The 17776-nt window shown below is 36.0% G+C and overlaps 1 protein-coding gene across 2 annotated transcripts in view; it reads right to left on the reverse strand.

Moving 5' to 3' along the window:
* Positions 1-17776, reverse strand: part of RELN (reelin) — a 558168-nt gene that overhangs the window by 480735 nt on the left and 59657 nt on the right. For both annotated transcript variants that reach the window (XM_054564075.1, XM_054564074.1), the window contains exon 2: positions 4284-4394. In XM_054564075.1, the coding sequence (XP_054420050.1) occupies positions 4284-4394 (111 nt within the window). The remainder of the gene's footprint in view (positions 1-4283; positions 4395-17776) is intronic.

A 17776-nucleotide genomic window follows, 5' to 3' on the forward strand; every position in this document is an offset into this window, starting at 1 on the left:
TGCTGTTCCCTCCTTCAGGTATGCTGTGCACCAACTTCCACAGACCTTTAGCTAATTAATTCCTACTCATGTTTCACATCTCAGTTCAATACCACTTCCTCAGGAAAACGTTTCCTAACTACACCCCATTTTACCCCAGGTTAGATCTAGTTTCTCTGTCTTACACTTCCCCAGCACTCAGTACTTCTCCTAGTTAGCTAGTCTTTAGCAAGATTTACTATTACATATTTACACGGTCATTTAAATAATGTCTGTCTCTCTCATTTAATTAATGTAGGTAAGTGGTTCTCAAACTTTAGTATGTATCAGTCACCTGGAGTGCTTATTGAAAATGGACGACTGGGTCCCATCCCCAAAGGAGCTGAATAACTAAGTCTGGAGTAAGGCCTGGAACTCTGTATTTATAAGTTCCCAGTGATGCAAATGCTGCTGGATACTGGACTAATCCAGTGCAGTGGTTCTCAGCCCTGGAAAACCAATATAATCACTTGGGGATCTTTAAAAATTACCAATGCCCAAGCCCTGCTCCCGCAGGTTTTGATTTAATTGGGCTACAATGGAACCCGGGACATTATAACCTAAATATTGCATTCTTATATTAAAATACATATATACCTAAAATTCAAATTTAACTGGATGTCTAGTAAATATTTATTTGTTAAATCTGGCAACTCTACCAGTGAGTCCTGTTGTAACATAAGAGGTAGTAGTGTAGTATGTTATATAAAGGGTGGGACAAAAGTAGGTTTACAGTTGTGAGTACAAGAAACAAAGTTTATTTTTGTATCATTATTTATCAATTACTGTATTATTTTCCATACAAACAACTAAAGTCTGTACCCATTTCCCCACCCTGTGTATTATTTACCTATATAATTATAACTGACCTTTCACCTCTACAGAGCGCAAAAAAGGTGAGGCTAAAAAAGTGGAGTTTTTACACCTGAGAATTTTTTTTAATCTTTTAAAAATTATTTTATTACAGTCGTCCCAATTTTTTCCCCCTTTGCCTTCCTCCTCCACCTATCCCATATCCCTGCTCCTGCAGTCAATTCCCACACTGTTGTCCATGTCTGTGGGTCATTCATACATGTTCTTTGACTAGTCCTTTCACCTTCTTTCCATCATTAGCCCCCTCACTGCTCCCCTCTGGTCATTATCAGTCTGTTCCATGTTTCCATGTCTGTGGTTATATTTTGTTCATTAGTTTATTTTGTTCATTAGATTCCTCTTATAGGTGAGATCATATGGTATTTGTTTTTCACCAACTGACATTTCACTTTGCATAATATTCTTCAATTCCATACATGCTGTCACAAAAAGTAGTTCTTCTTTCTTTCTGCTGCATAGTATTCCATTGCACAGATGTACTACAGTTTTTTGATCCACTCATTTACTTCCTGGCATTTAAGTTGTTTCCAGCACTTGGCTACTATAAATAATGCTGCTATGAACATAGGGTGCATAAGTTCTTTTGAATGAGTGATTCAGGATTCTTAGGGTATATTCTCAGCAGCAAAAAATTACTGGGTCAAATGGCAGTTCCATTTGAAATTTCTTGAGAAAATTTCCATAGTGGCTTTATCAGTCTGCATTCCCACAAATAGTGTACTAGGGTTCCCTTTTCTCCAGTGCTTGTTCCAGTGTTTTCACCAGTGCTTGTTGTTTATTGATTTGTTTATTATGGCTATTCTGACCAGTGTGAGGTGATACCTCAAACCCTCTATGATGAGTAATGATGTTGAGCATCTTTCCATATGTCTATGGGCCATCTGAATGTTCTCCTTGGAAAAGTGTCTATTCAGGTCCTTTGCCCATCTTTTAATTGGATTGTTTGTCTTCCTGGTATTAAGTCATGAGTTCTTTATATATTTTGGAGATCAAAGCCTTATCCAAAGTATCATTGGCAAATATGTTCTTCCATATTGTCAGTTCCAAAATTCATTTGGGCAAATGAATTGTCTATTCATTTTGACAATGGTTTCTTTAGCCATGTGAAAATTTTTAGTTGGATGCAGTCCCATTTGTTTATTTTTCCCATTGTTTCCCTTGCCTTAGGAAATATATCAGCAAATATATTGCTACATAGGATATCTGAAATTTTCCTGCCTATGGAAATTTTATGGTGTCATGACTTATATTTAAGTCTTTTATCCACTTTGAGTTTATTCTGGTATATGGTATAAGTTGGTGGTCTAGTTTCTTTTTTTTTTTCTTGCTTCTACCAATCCAGTTCTCCTAACACCATCTGTTGAAGAGGATATTTTTGCTCCATTTTATGCTCCTGCACTCTTTGTCAGATATTAATTGACCACAGAGACATGGGTTTATTTCTGAGCTCTCTATTCTGTTCCATCAATCTATGTGTCTGTTCTTATGCCAGTACCAGACTGTTTTGATTACAGTGGCCTTGTAGTACAATTTGATATCGGGTATTGTGACCTCTCCTACTTTGTTCTTCTTTTTCAAGATTGCTGAGGCTATTCAGCATCATTTGGGTTCCATATAAATTTTTGAAATATTTGTTCTAGATCTGTGAAATACACCATTGATATCTTAATAGGAATTGCATTGAATCTATAGATTGCTTTGGGTAGTAGGCATGTTTTGATAATGTTAATTCTTCCAATCCATGAACATGGTATAAGCTTCCATTTATTTGTATCTTCCTTAATTTCTTTCTTCAGTGTTCTATAGTTTTCCAGGTACAAGTCTTTTATCTCCTTAGTTAAATTTATTCCTAGATATTTTATTTTTCATGTTGCTATAATAAGTGGGATGGTTTTCCTAGTTCCTCTTTCTGATATTTCATTGTTGGCATACAAAAATGCCATCAATTTCTGAATATTGGCTTTGTATCCCACTATTTTGCCAAATTCACTTATTAGGTCTAGTAGCCTCTTTTCCAATTTGGATACCTTTTATTTCTTTTTCTTGTCTGATCACTGTGACTAAAATTTCCAGTACTATGTTAATAAGAGTGGTGAAAGCGGACACCCTTGTCTTGTTCCTGATCTCAGGGGGGGGAAGCTTTTATTTTTTGCCTATTGAGTATAATGTTGACTGTAGGTTTCTTGTATATGGTGTTTATTATGTTGAGGTATATGTTCCCTCTATTCCCACTTTGCTGAGTGTTTTTATCATAACTGGGTGCTGGAGAATTTTTTTTTCTTGAGGATTAGCCCTTAGAAGGTAGTTACCAGCAGATTGTAAAGCTTATACGGGATCTTTTTAAAAATAAGGCAAATTCTCAATGTCAAACAATTTAGCATGATGAATAAAAAACTTGCAGATTCCTTCAAGCTCTAAGCTATTTAGCTCATCTTGGGCCAGCAGACTGACAATGTAGCATCAACATTATTACTCTGAAATCAATCAGCAAGTCACTTGGACAGAACTGGGACTGGACACAGAAGAGGTACTCTTTCATATATCAAAAGTAGTATAAATTATTTATTTAATAAATACCCCAGAAAAAATAAAATTTTGAATATATGACCACCTTTGTTAATGCAATTCTTCTCACATCAATGCAGGAAGTCTTGTACAGTTTTCCAATATTAGAGTAAAATCAGGGATTTCATGTTTTACATAAAGTAATATAGTAAATTTGCATTTTTGATGCTTTAACAGGTCTACTTGATTCCTTTTTTTACAGCACTATGGGTAAAGCAGAGGTTTCCAAATTGAAATATCAATTACCATTGTGTAGCCTTCAGTCTGTCCACATAAGTAACCTACCATGCCTCTGATTTAAGGGCAACGACTCCATATAAATGCCTTAAATATTAAATCACATTCTTTTATAAATACTCATGGAATTCAATCATTTAAACAATTACTATCTTCCATTTGTAATAATGAATGTTCACTTGCCAAACTTAACATGACACTTTTCACCTACTCCAGGATTTCAGGAACTGTTTATAAAAAATTATTCAGGATACTGAATAATTGCATGGGCATCACAGTGAATTCCAATTCTAGCAACTTAAATGATGGCACAGAGAATATTCCATGAACCCACAGGGCCAAGTGTAATAGTGGCAAAGGATGAAAGAAGGATCCGGATGGTCACAACAAGATCATGCATTGTTGGCTGTACATTTACATGACTTATGTCAAATCACCCAACTTCAAAAGCAAACACACAAAAGTCACTTCAGGTTATTTTCTCTGAAATAATAAATGCCTAATATTTTAAAACAGATTATTTCAAAAATAAGATGTCTAACTGAATAAAACATTAACAATTATTGATTTCTTATGTCAGGATAGCTTACCAAATCCAAAAGCATTGGAACCTCCAATGCTCTGTGAAGCCTGAACACTTGTAGATGTGTATAATCCTGTCACCAGCAAGCCATCAAAAAAGGTGCTTGTTGAAATAGTCACTGAAATACAGGAGGAAAAGAAAAGAAACCCCAATTAATACAGTCAGAATAATGAGATACATTTCTAAAGTGTTAGACATTGTCAAAAATTTTACTCATATTAATTTTTATGCTGTCGCTAGTTAGTATCTTCTTTTACACATATTACAAATTACAGAAGAGCAAAATGAAGCTCAGAACTCTATGTCTATAATTGCTAGTCCTAAATTTAGTTCATCAGTCTTATCTGCATTCATTTGCACTTTCCCTGGGAATGTGCAAAATCATCTAAAAATAATGGAGTATTGAAAAGCTATTTTCTCCACCTCCGCCAACACCCCTGAAGGCAGTGAAAGACATTGCCGGAGTTTTGGCATTGTGACGAAACACTTTTTGTTTTAAGTATTCTATACTGTGGGAAATGATCTTACATCAGCTGAAAGAAGATCAGTAAGGTGCACTTATTGTGAGGCTACATTTCACAGATGAGTCCCTGAAGTTTTTTGACAAAAAGCAGACTACTTTACATAAAGTCAGCCCTTTTCCTTATCAAAACAAGAGAGGAAGGCTCCTGTATTCTTTTAAGTTTTATACTAAAGTCTAGAAAATGAGTCCAAGTGGTTTCATAACCAGAAAATGAGGATGTTCCCGGGAAGAAAAGGTATAAATTAAATGTATCTGTATGCTACTCAGGTTTGGCTTTTTCAAATTTTATTTTGCTCACTGCCCTAAAAATTGATCATATTTTCCTCCTTGACATAATATTTTCTCCTGCATTGGTTTTATAAGATCAAGCTGATGCCATTTGTAGGAAGCAGCTGTGAGAAGGTAATATTATTTTGGTAGTACTCAGTACAAGGCTATCATCAATAGTTGGTGGCAATAAGGTTACATTAACTTTGATGAGAATGTTTAAACTAAACTCCAAGAAATCTAGTGAGTATAGCTGAATGGTCTGAAACATCCATATTATAAAGCATAAAACACATATATCATTAGAAGAGCCTGATCTCATCTATCTCCAAAATGACACTGGATGTAGGAGTAAATCACCTTCCATCCTGCCTCCTTTAATAAGAGCTGATATTTTGAGTGCTGGCATGTTAAACTACAAGTAACCACTCAGCTAGGCACTGAGCTCAATAGTTAATATGTATTATCCCACTTCAATATTGAAACATCTCTATAAAGGGGATACTAATGATATTCCCAGGATACAGAGAAGGAATGTGTGGCACAAGACAATTAAGAACCTGTCCAGGGCCATCTGATACCATTTAAAAATTTCTGATGCTGTTTAACCTGGTTTCTCTCCTGTTTTCCCCCTGCGTGCCCCAGTTCCCAAGGGGGCAAAGTGGCTGTGGCCAAACCCTTGTTTTAATAACCTCTTTTCCAGATTATTTACATTCAAGAGGATTATTTGAAGAAAAGGAAAGTGAAAGCTATAGGAGTCAATATCACTGTTATTAGAGAGAAAGAGGACCAAAAACGGCCAGGAGGTGACCCCAAGTCATGGTGGATAGGGCTTTAGGCTGAGTAAGAGATGAATCTGCACACTGGGCACTCTGCTGCTGCTACACGTTCTTGAGCAAAATTGCTTCATCTCAGAGTCCAAATGTCATCTACAGAATCACACCATAATCATCAGCCCTCTGATTTGTTTACCCTGGATTTCCACAACTGGTCTACTGATGTCTCCATCCTGTAGTTCAATGAGTTCACCTTGACTTAGTTAAAAAGAGTTTAAACTGCTTCTGTGCCCCATTTAAGGGGGTAGAACTAAGTTACTTCCTGTTAGAGACCTCTGGACTCTAATGCTGTGTCTCAGGTCATCCTTCACAGCAGGGCAGGCTCAGCCTGCAGTTTCTCTTTATGGACGCATGGGACTCTGCTTTTACCCACTTCCTCTCAATCCACTCCACTCTAGTCCAGTAAGACGGCAGCCAACATGTATTAACGCACAAACACACTCCTCATGGACTCCTCTACATTTCCTTATGTTTCTACTCTGGTTCTTGTTTCCAAAATTCTAAAAAGTGTAAGGGTTTTGTGGGTTTGGGAGTGAGGCAAACCTAAATTTGAGTCTTACCTCTCTCTACCTCGGATCAGTGTGTGACCTTGGGGGCAAGTCTAACATTCCTCATTTGCAAAAGGAAATGATAATACTTTCAGATTTATTGTAAGAATGAAAAGAAATATATCTATCATTTCTCTATAAATGTATCTATCTATTTAACACACTATCATGAATATAGTAACTAATCACTAAAAGTTAGTTGCCTTTCCCTGCCTTTTCTCAGACCTTGAAGCCCTAACATTCTCTTCCCTTCCTGAAAAGGGGAATCCTTGACTGAGCCCCTGACATCTGCCCCACTAGAGGCCTGCATGTACGCAATCATTCGACTGCCCACATCTGAGTCCTGCTGCCCACCATGATTCTCCACCTGCCCCGCCCCCCTCCCCACACACACACACTGCTTCATTCTGACCACAGTCCACACCAAATCTGAGCTGTGACCTCAGCGGGCCCAAGACAAGTGGCAAATGACATCCCCAGCTTGTTATTAATTTGCCCACTCACCTTCTCATTGTCAATTTAAAACAGAGGCTAAACACTCTTGAAGAAAAGGCTGACTGATAAAAAGAAGCATATGTGGCAGCTCTCGGTCTTTCCTGAGAATTACTGAGTTCTGGTCTCAAACAGCTACTCTGCTCACAGCAAAACAAAACCCCTGCCATTCTATGATGATAATTGATAAATTCAGTTTATTGATGGCTCACATGTCTAGTGATGCTTCACCTAGGAAGAGATGTGCACCTAGGAAGCTGCCTGCATGGCCTGTAACTCCCTTGGGTACGGAGCACATTTGGGTCTGCTGTGCCCCTGCCATGTCCATCCAGGCTGCCAATCCCTAGGCCGACCCCCCTCTCATCTGCCACCCAGTACACATGCAGACCCAGAGGGTGAAGCAAATTCTCATCTTAACTCCTCCCCACACGACAATGCCTGCTTCAGATCAGTGCTCTTCTTTACATAGATTCTTCAGTGCTGAAGCACCAAGGTCTAGTGGAAACATCTCAGGAATAAGAAGACTGGATTTTATTTCCAATATTATGAATTTACTATGTCAGATTGGGCAAGTTTTTCTCTTTGTTTTCTCTTTGTAATAGTACTCTGTTCTTAGCAGTACTATTATTTGGTGACTTCATCATGAAGTGAGCTTAAATAGGTGAGAAATAATTTTTATACATTGACTGTCTTAGAAAAATGTAATTACTAAGAAAAATACTTATTCCTCTTAGAGTCTCTTTGCTAAATATTAAATACCTTCCATAAGTTGACTACTCCCAAATTTAAATCCCCAGCCCAGATCTCTTCATATATATCTTTATATATACTCCAGATATATGTTAAGCTTCTCCTCAACATCTCCACTTGGATGTCCAAGTAGACATCTCAACCTCAGCATACCCCAAACTGAGCACCCACTTGATTCCTCAAACCTGCTTCTGCTGTGTCCTTCCCTAACTCAACTGAGGCAGCACCGGCTTTCCTGCTGCTCAGGCTAAAAACCTGAGTCAACTTTGGAATCACCTTCTCCTATACCCTAAATCTGGTCCATCAGTAAATCCTGTTGGTTCTGCCTTTAGATCATATCCAAAATCTCACCACTTACACCCTGTTCTGAGCTACCAACATCTGTCCCATGGATTACTGCATTAGACATTGATCTGGTTTTCCTGGTTCTCCCCTCCTCTCTCTACAGTATACGGGTCAGAGGAATTCTTTTAAAACATGTGTCAGATCATGTCATTACTCTGCTTACAACTTTCTAATGCTCTAAGTCAAAGTCTTCACAGTGGCCTATATGGTCTTATGTGATCGGCCTCCATTCCTCCTTTGTTCTCATTTCCTTCTCCTCTCCTCCTGGCTCACTCCACTCCAGCCACATTAGTCTCTATGGTGCGGCTCAGATGGGCCAAGTCTTCACAGGAGTGCTTTCCTCTGCCTTGGACTCTCTGCCTCCACATACTTGAAGTACCAATTCCCTCGCCTCTTTCAAGGATTAGCTTAAACCTGCCTTAACCACATTATTTAGAATTGCAAATGACCCCCTACCTCCCTGCCCCTACAATCCCCACATTCCCAATGTCCCATACTTGATTCTACTTTACCCCTTTTTTTCTATAAGTAATTATTATCTTTAACACATTGTAAGCCAGTTATGGTTTTTGTTTTTATGTTTACTGTCAGTCTCATTCTGCAGAATGTAAACTCCACCAAGGAAGGTATCTTAAGTGTCTGGAGAAATTCCTGACAATTTTGGGTGTTCAAAAGTATGTATTAAAATATTTATTAAGAATAAACCTCATTCTTACAAAAGCGTACAAATCTGTCTTATATATAACTAATTTCCAGAGGAAAAGTATAGTGTGAATCCTAGACTTTATATGTCAGATGAATCCCACTTGGAAAAGCCACATGGAAAGAAGGCAGAGGGAAGTTGGTTATTTATATGTTTCAAATGTTTTCCAAAATGCAAGACAAATCAGTGCAAAGACCAAGAGACAGCCAAAGAAATCTGCAAAAACAGCAGACTAACTTAAGTACTTGTATATATATTCTCACATGCTGTATGCTTATACAAACCATCCAAAGATTACATTCCCTGTTAGAAACTGATTATAATCTATTTCTCGACCTGTTAGAGTTGAGAATTCAGTGTATTTTTAAGGAAAAAATTATACTTGCATTTGGAAAACTGTTGCTCTCTTGACACTGTGGAACAGCATTCCTTTTCCTCCTTTATACAGAAGTGATGAATAATCCACATGTGAACTGGTAACGAGTATCGTTTTGTTAAGGAAGGGGAAATGTTGCCCAGACTTGTATAGGACACAAAGACATAACTTTCTGATCACCAGGCTTTCTTTTTCTCAAAAAGAAAATGGGTCCAATTTCTGTATTTCAAAAACATCTGACATAGACTGGATTCCCTGCTAGTTTGTGGGGAACTCCAGGATATGTGAAACCCACTTTTTTTTTTAATAGACTGGAGCACTAGTAGTGAATACATGAGCAATCAGAACAAGAGTTTATGCCAAGGATACTCTGACTTTGCAATTGTCAGAAGCACCCTTCTCTCTGCCTTTCTCTTTTGCTTTTAACAAATGCTTCCACTTATCTCTACTTGTGGTCTCTGTTAGTCTGTCAGGGTTTCAACCAAAAAAAAAAAAAAAACGGCCCATAGAAACAAGTAATTGTTTCAGGCTTTGGGGCTGCTCTGGCCAGCTCTCCTTACTGTGTAACTCTGCATTAGCAACTCCTGCCAGTTCCAGTTTTCATCTGGGGCCTCTCCTGTTACCCTATATATCTTCATCATTCCTTCCTATCAAGCTTCACCTGACCCCTAACATGCACTGGCTGTTACTGTTCATATGTGCCCTAACTTGACTTTTTTCCCCTCTAATTCCACTGGGACCCACCCTTAAAGCACTGCTTTAGTGTCTCTAGTCTTAGCTCATTACTTACATCCACAAACTTGTGCCACCCAGGCAATTGGGATAATCTTCTAAAAACAAGAAGAGTGGCCTATGATAAATGAGTGGTTTACTATACACAGTACTAACATGGTCCATGTGAGGTCCATGGTCTAAGCTCATATTTCTCAATGTAAAATAATTTGAAATAGATATATAAACTGGAAGGAAAACTTACAACTTTCATGGCTACCATACTATTTGGCCCATTGATGAAGCCAATTAACTTAAGACAGAGATATCTGTATCAAGTATTTTAAATAAATCATACAGGAATCATAGGATTTTGTGTGTATGTGTGTACAGACATAGATACTTGCAAATGTAAAATTTGCATTTTCAAAATTACGCAGTCTTAATTCCCACTATAGATATTTTTGTAAGTTTTTGATATTCTGATTCAGAATGTTATAGTCCCAAACAGGAGAATTTAAAATGTACCAAAGCTAACGTCATTTTAAAATGCTTCCTTCAAGCCCTGGCTGGGTAGCTCAGCTGGTTGGAGCATTGCCCTGTGCACCAAAACGTTGCAAATTTAATTCCCATCAGGGCACATAACTAGGTTGCAGGTTTGACATATGGGAGGCAACCGATTGATGTTTCCCTCTCACATTGATGTTTCTCTCTCTCTCCCTTCCTCTCTCTCTCTAATATCAATAAACACATCCTCAAGTGAGGATTTAAAAAATGCTTCCTTTAAAAATATTTTATGAAACTGCCTTTGCATAAACACAAGTTGCTGTTAAAAGACATAAATTTGGGTACGATAAGATAGGGAAAAGTTGCACAAAATTTTTACATTTGAACTACCTTTAAGATAAATAGCTGTTAGGATTACTTGTGTCTAACTGATATCTAACTATCCCAGTTAATAAGCAAACACTTCATTCTCTTTTCAGGATTATCAGCCAAATGCTCTAACTAATGTTAAGATGGGGAACAAATAATATTTACCAAGTGCCAATCCCCTTTCAGAGAAATTTACTCTAAAAGATGAATAACTGCTGAATATAGGTGGTGGGTATACATATAGTCATTGTCTACTCTTTTAACTTTCATTTCAGAACAATTTCATATTTCAAGTTGAGAGAAAGAAAGAAGTTTATCATAAATACTTATTATAAGCACACTTCAGGCAAGCCCTAGAAAGCACATAATACATTCAGACTTTAGAACTAAACTATAAATAAAAACTCCTGTGAGCCAAGAACTGTTAGCTCTGTAATTTGGGTTTTATTAACTAGAAGGGCAAAAGGAGATATTTAGAACTACTTCCCTATTAGCAAGATATTTATAAACTCTACGTGACATTTTAGCAATTTTAGATATTTTATACAAATTAAAATGTATCATCACATGGAATAGAATGCACCAGTTATTTACCTACTTTAAACACCAAAGGTTTATGTACAATCATCAAATAATAGTTTAATGATTTTAAATAGGTAAACACCTAAACTATGCAGTCTGCCATATGATTTACTTTTCATGCTTTTACACAAATGTTCGTGATAAGTTTATAAATTTTTTCCTCAGGGAACTTTTTTGTCATAGAGTCAATTTTTATATCTTTTATATTTTTGCATTAAAATGTTAAACAAAAAAAATTAGCTACTCTAATTATAGAGAAAAAAGCAATATCAATATTTTGGATTGCAAGTGGAATTTTGAACTTACTGGCACAGAAATAAAGCATGTATGTTATTACCTATAATCAGAGTGAATGGGTTGTATCAGATCACAACATTCCCTTGTTCAACAAATATCTCTAGCTTCCAATCATACGCAGATTAAAATCCTAGTTGAATGCAGTTTCAAAGACCTTCAGTTTATGGCCAGGATTAATCTCTCCTGTCAAATTTCCCCATTTCACCTGAAAACACCCTTTGATCTAGTTATACAAGAACATCTTATTTACTGCCCTATCTCCTTGCTTTTCTCTAAAAAGCATCCCCTTTTTCCTTTGTTACAATCCTACCCATTCTTCAGTTGCAGGCTCAAATGCCATCTCTCTCATGAAGTATTTTCTGACCTCCTGGGGAAGCCCCCTCAGCCTCCTCAGTGATCCCATAGCTTTCAGGAACCGGGAACATTTGATCACACCCTACCTTCCACAGAGCTGGCTCAGAGGAGGAGCTCGATTGTTACAACACGAAACAACACAAAATAAAGTAAAAAATAATTGAGAATACAGTATAGCCAATGTAACTGAAATTGTGAAATCTAACATCTCTTCCACACACACACAAAAAGACCAGTGTTATTCATAGAGGTATATGAAAATGGAGGTTTCTCCTGAAACAAACAAAAAATAATAATAATAATTAATCTCAAAATATAAAAATTATAGTACTCAAAGCAGAAATGTCAGAAAAAATTTTGGTTAAATTTTACATTTAATCATAATTGTTTCTTTTGCATATATATACTTTATGGGTGAATACACCTGCATATTTTATGTACATATGAAATTAATCTTCCAATAATTTTGTCACTAGGACACTTATACCCTTATCCTCATTCTGAAGTTACTCTTCCATTTCCTCAAATAAAAAATAAAAAGGGATCAAAAGGCTGAGGAGGTTGTACATATCTCTCCCACATCTGTGTTAAATTGGCAATGAGCTTAGCACCAGGAGTCTATGAATATGAATTGCTGGGTTGTGACAGCAGAATGAAAACATGATGTAGCGACACAATTCAATTCTTATCAGTGGCTCAAAGAGTACCTCTGTCTTGAAATGACTAATTACAGAGTCAGCTATTATCTATTACAGCTTATATTAACTGTTCCCAATAAGACCCTAATATCATTCTTGCAGAAAATCACTGTAAGATGAAAGTCTGAGAGAAAATAAATTTAGGCATTTAAAGCTGTTTGCATTTCATCCTAAAGCTTCTGGCCTGCAAATGCTCTATGGTCCATTAAATTTTGATCACTTCAAGCATATTCCATTACTACTTTATAGAAAGAACCTTTAATATGTGCAGAAAAGAAACATGTAAAATATGAAATGATGTTTCCATCTTTTTCAAGATGGCAAACATCAGAGGACAGCAAATGGCAAAAATGTTGAAATTAAGTATTAGTAATGATGCACTGACTACAGAGCTTCCATTTCTTAGTTTTATATATTTTGAAAATGAAAAACACCAGCAGAACTAATATTATCAATATTTTTTAAATGCCACATTTTGCCTTATGAACAGAAACTCATTTGCCTTTTGGATACAGAACAGATTAAACAGCCTGAAGGAACAAACATATTACTCTGAAAACAAAATAAACTGAGTTTATTTGCTGCAAAATTTTATCAGCATGGTGTGTTCAACAACTGATTCTTCTTTAAAGTGCTGCTAGTTCTGTGTATCAAATAGAGACCATTTAAAATACATTACAATTTACATCCAAAACCTCTCTAAGAACCTGACTTCTGAACTACACTTCTCATTAAATACATTAATTCCATTATGACATGGTTTTATGCAGTTTTCAAATATTATACCAGGCATTTCAATAATGTACTCAAACCAACAACAATCAATAAAAAAATACAAGAAAATATGTAAAATAAATGACTGGCTGTAGAGATTCACTGAGGAAGGGCATGACTCTACAGCAGTGAATCACAGAGATCTTTACAAATTAGACCAGGAATGGAGAGACTCCAGTTAGCCTTTTGTGAGGAGTAGAAAGAGATCACCCTTACCTTACCTATTGATTCTAACAATACCCAGAGGGGCATGATGGGGAAGGAGAGGGCTGCTCCTGGCATAGCCCCCTGCCGGTCTCTAGAGGACTGCTGAACTGAACAACAGTCGCCCTTGCCTGCTTCCCTGAGTCTTTACTGGTGGCTGACCTAGGTCATCTCTAAGAGTTCTTTACCCTCAGATTTAATAAGACAGCTTCACAATAATAATGGTAATAATAACAACTAAACAATACTGTTGTATCTTTTGTAGGAATTAACTTATTCAATCATTTCAATATCCCTATGAAATAAGTACTATTATGATATTCTTTTACCCATGAGAAAGCTGAAACAAAGCGGGGCTGATTTAAGTACCTTGCCTTAAAGTGCATGTAAAAGGTGGCTCTAAGAAATGGAAGCCATGTTCCTCATCCTAGACAAACTGAATTAAACACAGCAGCCTCCATCTCCTGGAAGTCCCAAGAGAGTAGCAGGGGCTTGGGTTTCTCTTGTGAGGCAGGGGTACAGTGGTACATCTAAGTCCCAGGTACGTGGGTGTAGTAGGCTCCTGGGAGTACGCCCACCAGGCTGCTCTGCAGAATGCATTTAACCTTATGTCTGCTGCACGAATCATTATCACAGCCCTTTATTATCGTTAACATTACCGCTCTTTTTCATATTCTACAGATTTGTACTGTTGCTTGGAGGACAAAAAAGGCAAAAAGAATGATCTCCAGGGAGGACTAAACGCAGTGTGATGGAGGGCTAAGCTGAAGATCAAAATAATAAGGTCAAAAGAGCCCTGGATCAGCCCACCTCTGAAAGCAGGGTGGGGTGGGAAGGGGGCACAATGACTTGCAAACACTCTCCTAAGTTTGTCTCCACCTGAAAGGAGAGGAAAGACCCAGCATTACCTGGGAACTGTGACAAGTACAGGAAATCTCGTATATGCAAAATTTAATGATGTATTAAAACATTTTCTAGGGTTCGTAAAAATGCTCTGTGCTGGCTGGAACAGGGATTCAGCATCTCTGTGGAAGACTATTATGATATATTTATTACAGATTCAGAGATTCAGATGAACTACACATAGTCTCTAAGTCTTTTCTTCTGGCACCTCCAGTAATAAAAGGAGAGCCACTGAGATCTTTTCCTCCTTTAAATACTTCTCAGGAAATAAAACGGGTACAGTCAAATGTGGTCATGAATTTATTATTTTAAAATTAAGCCCTTTGGAAGTAAGTTTAAATGACAGGGGTGAGTACAAAGTAAATCTTCCTGTTTCTTCATCTCTCCACATTGCCTTTCTTCTTTATTCCCTAGGCCTCTCTTGCACACACACGCACGCACGCACGCACACATGAACACACTAATCTTTGGGGTAAAATCTCACATATTTTATGCAAGCGAAATCCCTTTCTGAAGTTTGAAGACCTGTGTGAGAATAAGCACCTGAGATGAGATCCTAAAGACTATTTTGATTATCCAATCTATGCAAAACACAAATCCCTTAACAAGTGATCTTGAAAACAAAGAAGAAAAATATAATTATACAATGCTGTACCCTACTTCTAGTCCCAAAAGCAGTATAACAGGTAACTAATTTTTTCATCCACTTTTGGCTTTCATAATGTAATTTTGAATTTGGTTCTAGAAATGAACCAAAAATATTTATTTTCTTGATAAATGACACATTATTATTATAATTTAAAGAACAGTAGCCAAGAGTCACCGGTATTTGTGACTTATCTCTGACCTTATTTTTCATGTGTTACTTTTAGATGAGGCTAGATGATACTCATACATGAAAATTTCATATTGTTGGCCCTGCACTCAATAAATTATTAAAGTGATGTGAATAGGAATGCAGTATTCAGGTTTTCAGCAATTTTTATCCTTTTGTTCTTGCTTTTTTAAAGGAAAAAAATTTACCTTGTCTATAACTCATTCTAACTTTTTAAAATTTTTAAGCAAAGATTAGCCTTAAAAATCATTTGGGGAGATTTATTACCCCCAACCTTCTCAAAGAACTTCTAAGAATTTTCTTTTCCTTAACACGTAGATATTAAGTGTTTCTAGGATGAGAAAAATAAGCCTAGTAAATATCACAAGTATATATACAGGTAAATATGTTACAATCAAATGCACAGGTGCTTAGAGAAAAAATACTTGTATAATTTTTTACCAATATAATCAAGTGTTGAAGGCCTTTATACAATAAAACAGACCTGTGGTTGTTTTGTTTTTACTACACTTTCTTGGATTTATTTATTTCTAATAAGAAGTGCCTCCTGATGCTTCCAAAATGTGGTTCTCACTGAGGGTAACTAAAGACAATTTGAACTCATGTAACCAATCATAGGGTGACTCTTAACAGTACTCCCAAATTGTTCAAACATAAATATTTGCTTTTGTTTTTGGTTTTGTATGGTTTGATAATAGACATTAAAAATTTTCAAAATATTTTCATATTTGCAAAAACTCTACTTGTTCGAGAACATGCCAAAGGCGACATTGCTGGTACTCATGTGTATATCATATCTCTATATGTTATGTAATGGAGATATATCTCAGTTGTGTTTATAAATTGACTAAATCAGCATTAATTATTGATAGAGCCCCTAATAGACATAGTTAAACTGCATGTGGCTGTAAAAATATTTTATTTTTAAAAAGTATTTTTTCACAGTATTCTTGTTTGGCACTTCTGTATGTTCATTTCAATGTACTTGACTAATTATAAGCATCTGTGTTAAAATCAAAGAATGCATTTAAGTACATATTGAGAAAATTACACACATGGCATACATATGATTAAACTATAAAACTCTATAACTAACTTGTATAGGACAAATATAAAATTCTCACTTACTTTATGACAGACCTAATGTTTGTGTGCATGTGTATATGTATATCTTGCTCAACTTATTCATTCATAAATAAATATTTATAAAGTGCTACTACTTGATAAACTGGTGACATAATCTGAACCATCTCTATGTTGGTAAAAATAACATTTGAATAAGTGTCCCTGTGTCTTTTCAGGAGAATCCTTATTCCATATTTCAAAATCCAATTCATAAAATCAAAAATTGCTAACATTGAAATTCACAAAATAATGTCAAGCAAATAATGCAACAGAGAAATTCTCAGGTATGAGCACAGCTAGCTGCTTTTCTAATAATTTACAACTAAATGCTTTTAAAATTTTTATATGAGAATAATCACTATATAAGAATATAACTAAATGACATTTACATCGATAGCATGTTATTTGATTAAATTATAAAAGAAGAAATAAATGCACAGCTAATTTGAATAACATCAAACTGTAATTACATATGCTATTTCTCCTATGCGTAAAATGGAAAATGTCACACTTTATGCTTTACAATATGACATTTAGTAGGAATCTTAAAAACCTTTTTAAAAATCACAAAATGTCCTGTAGTTTAGTGAAAATTTGCATTTTCAATACAACTGTAAGACAATCTTTCCAAGGATAGAGAGAAAAAAGAAAAAAAACCCTCCAGGTATGAATAATTATCAGGAAATGTCTTGAGGCTTAGGAATATAAGAAAAAGTTAACTAATTGTGCAAAAATTATTTAAATAAAAGGAGTTTGCAAAGGACTAAATATGCTTTGCACCTGCAGTATTCCTTACTTTCTGGCATAGAATTTCTAAGCAAATCTTAATCTAGGCTTTACACATACATTTTTTCAATTTGTTGATTTTTTTTTTTAGAAAATTTATCTAAATCCTTAAATTGAAGACTTTCCATAAAAAAAATCTAGAGCAGGATGAAAGGCAAACTTGCATATAGATAGATTTTTATAAACTTGTACATCTTGTTTGCAAGTATTTGTACACAGAAATGCTTATATAAGAAGACTTCCAAATAGAATTTAAAATATCAGTTACAAATGCTAACCTGGTATATAAAAGTATTATTTTTTAGTCAAATAATGACTCTTTGGTAGAACAATTAACCAAACTAAATCCTTCCAAAGATTAAAATTCAGATTCCTACACTCTCCTCCCCTAACCCCATTTCCCCCAGGTATGGTGCTGTAGGACTGGGATAAAGCCCAGGAATTAACATGTTTAATAAATGTCCATCCCAGGTAAATTTGTGAAGGTGGTCCTGGGATACACCAATTATGGTAAC

This window comes from Pteronotus mesoamericanus, unplaced genomic scaffold (assembly GCF_021234165.1).
Source record: "Pteronotus mesoamericanus isolate MK-2021 breed Mesoamerican mustached bat unplaced genomic scaffold, CSHL_Meso_final scaffold_85, whole genome shotgun sequence".
Lineage (NCBI taxonomy): Eukaryota > Metazoa > Chordata > Mammalia > Chiroptera > Mormoopidae > Pteronotus > Pteronotus mesoamericanus.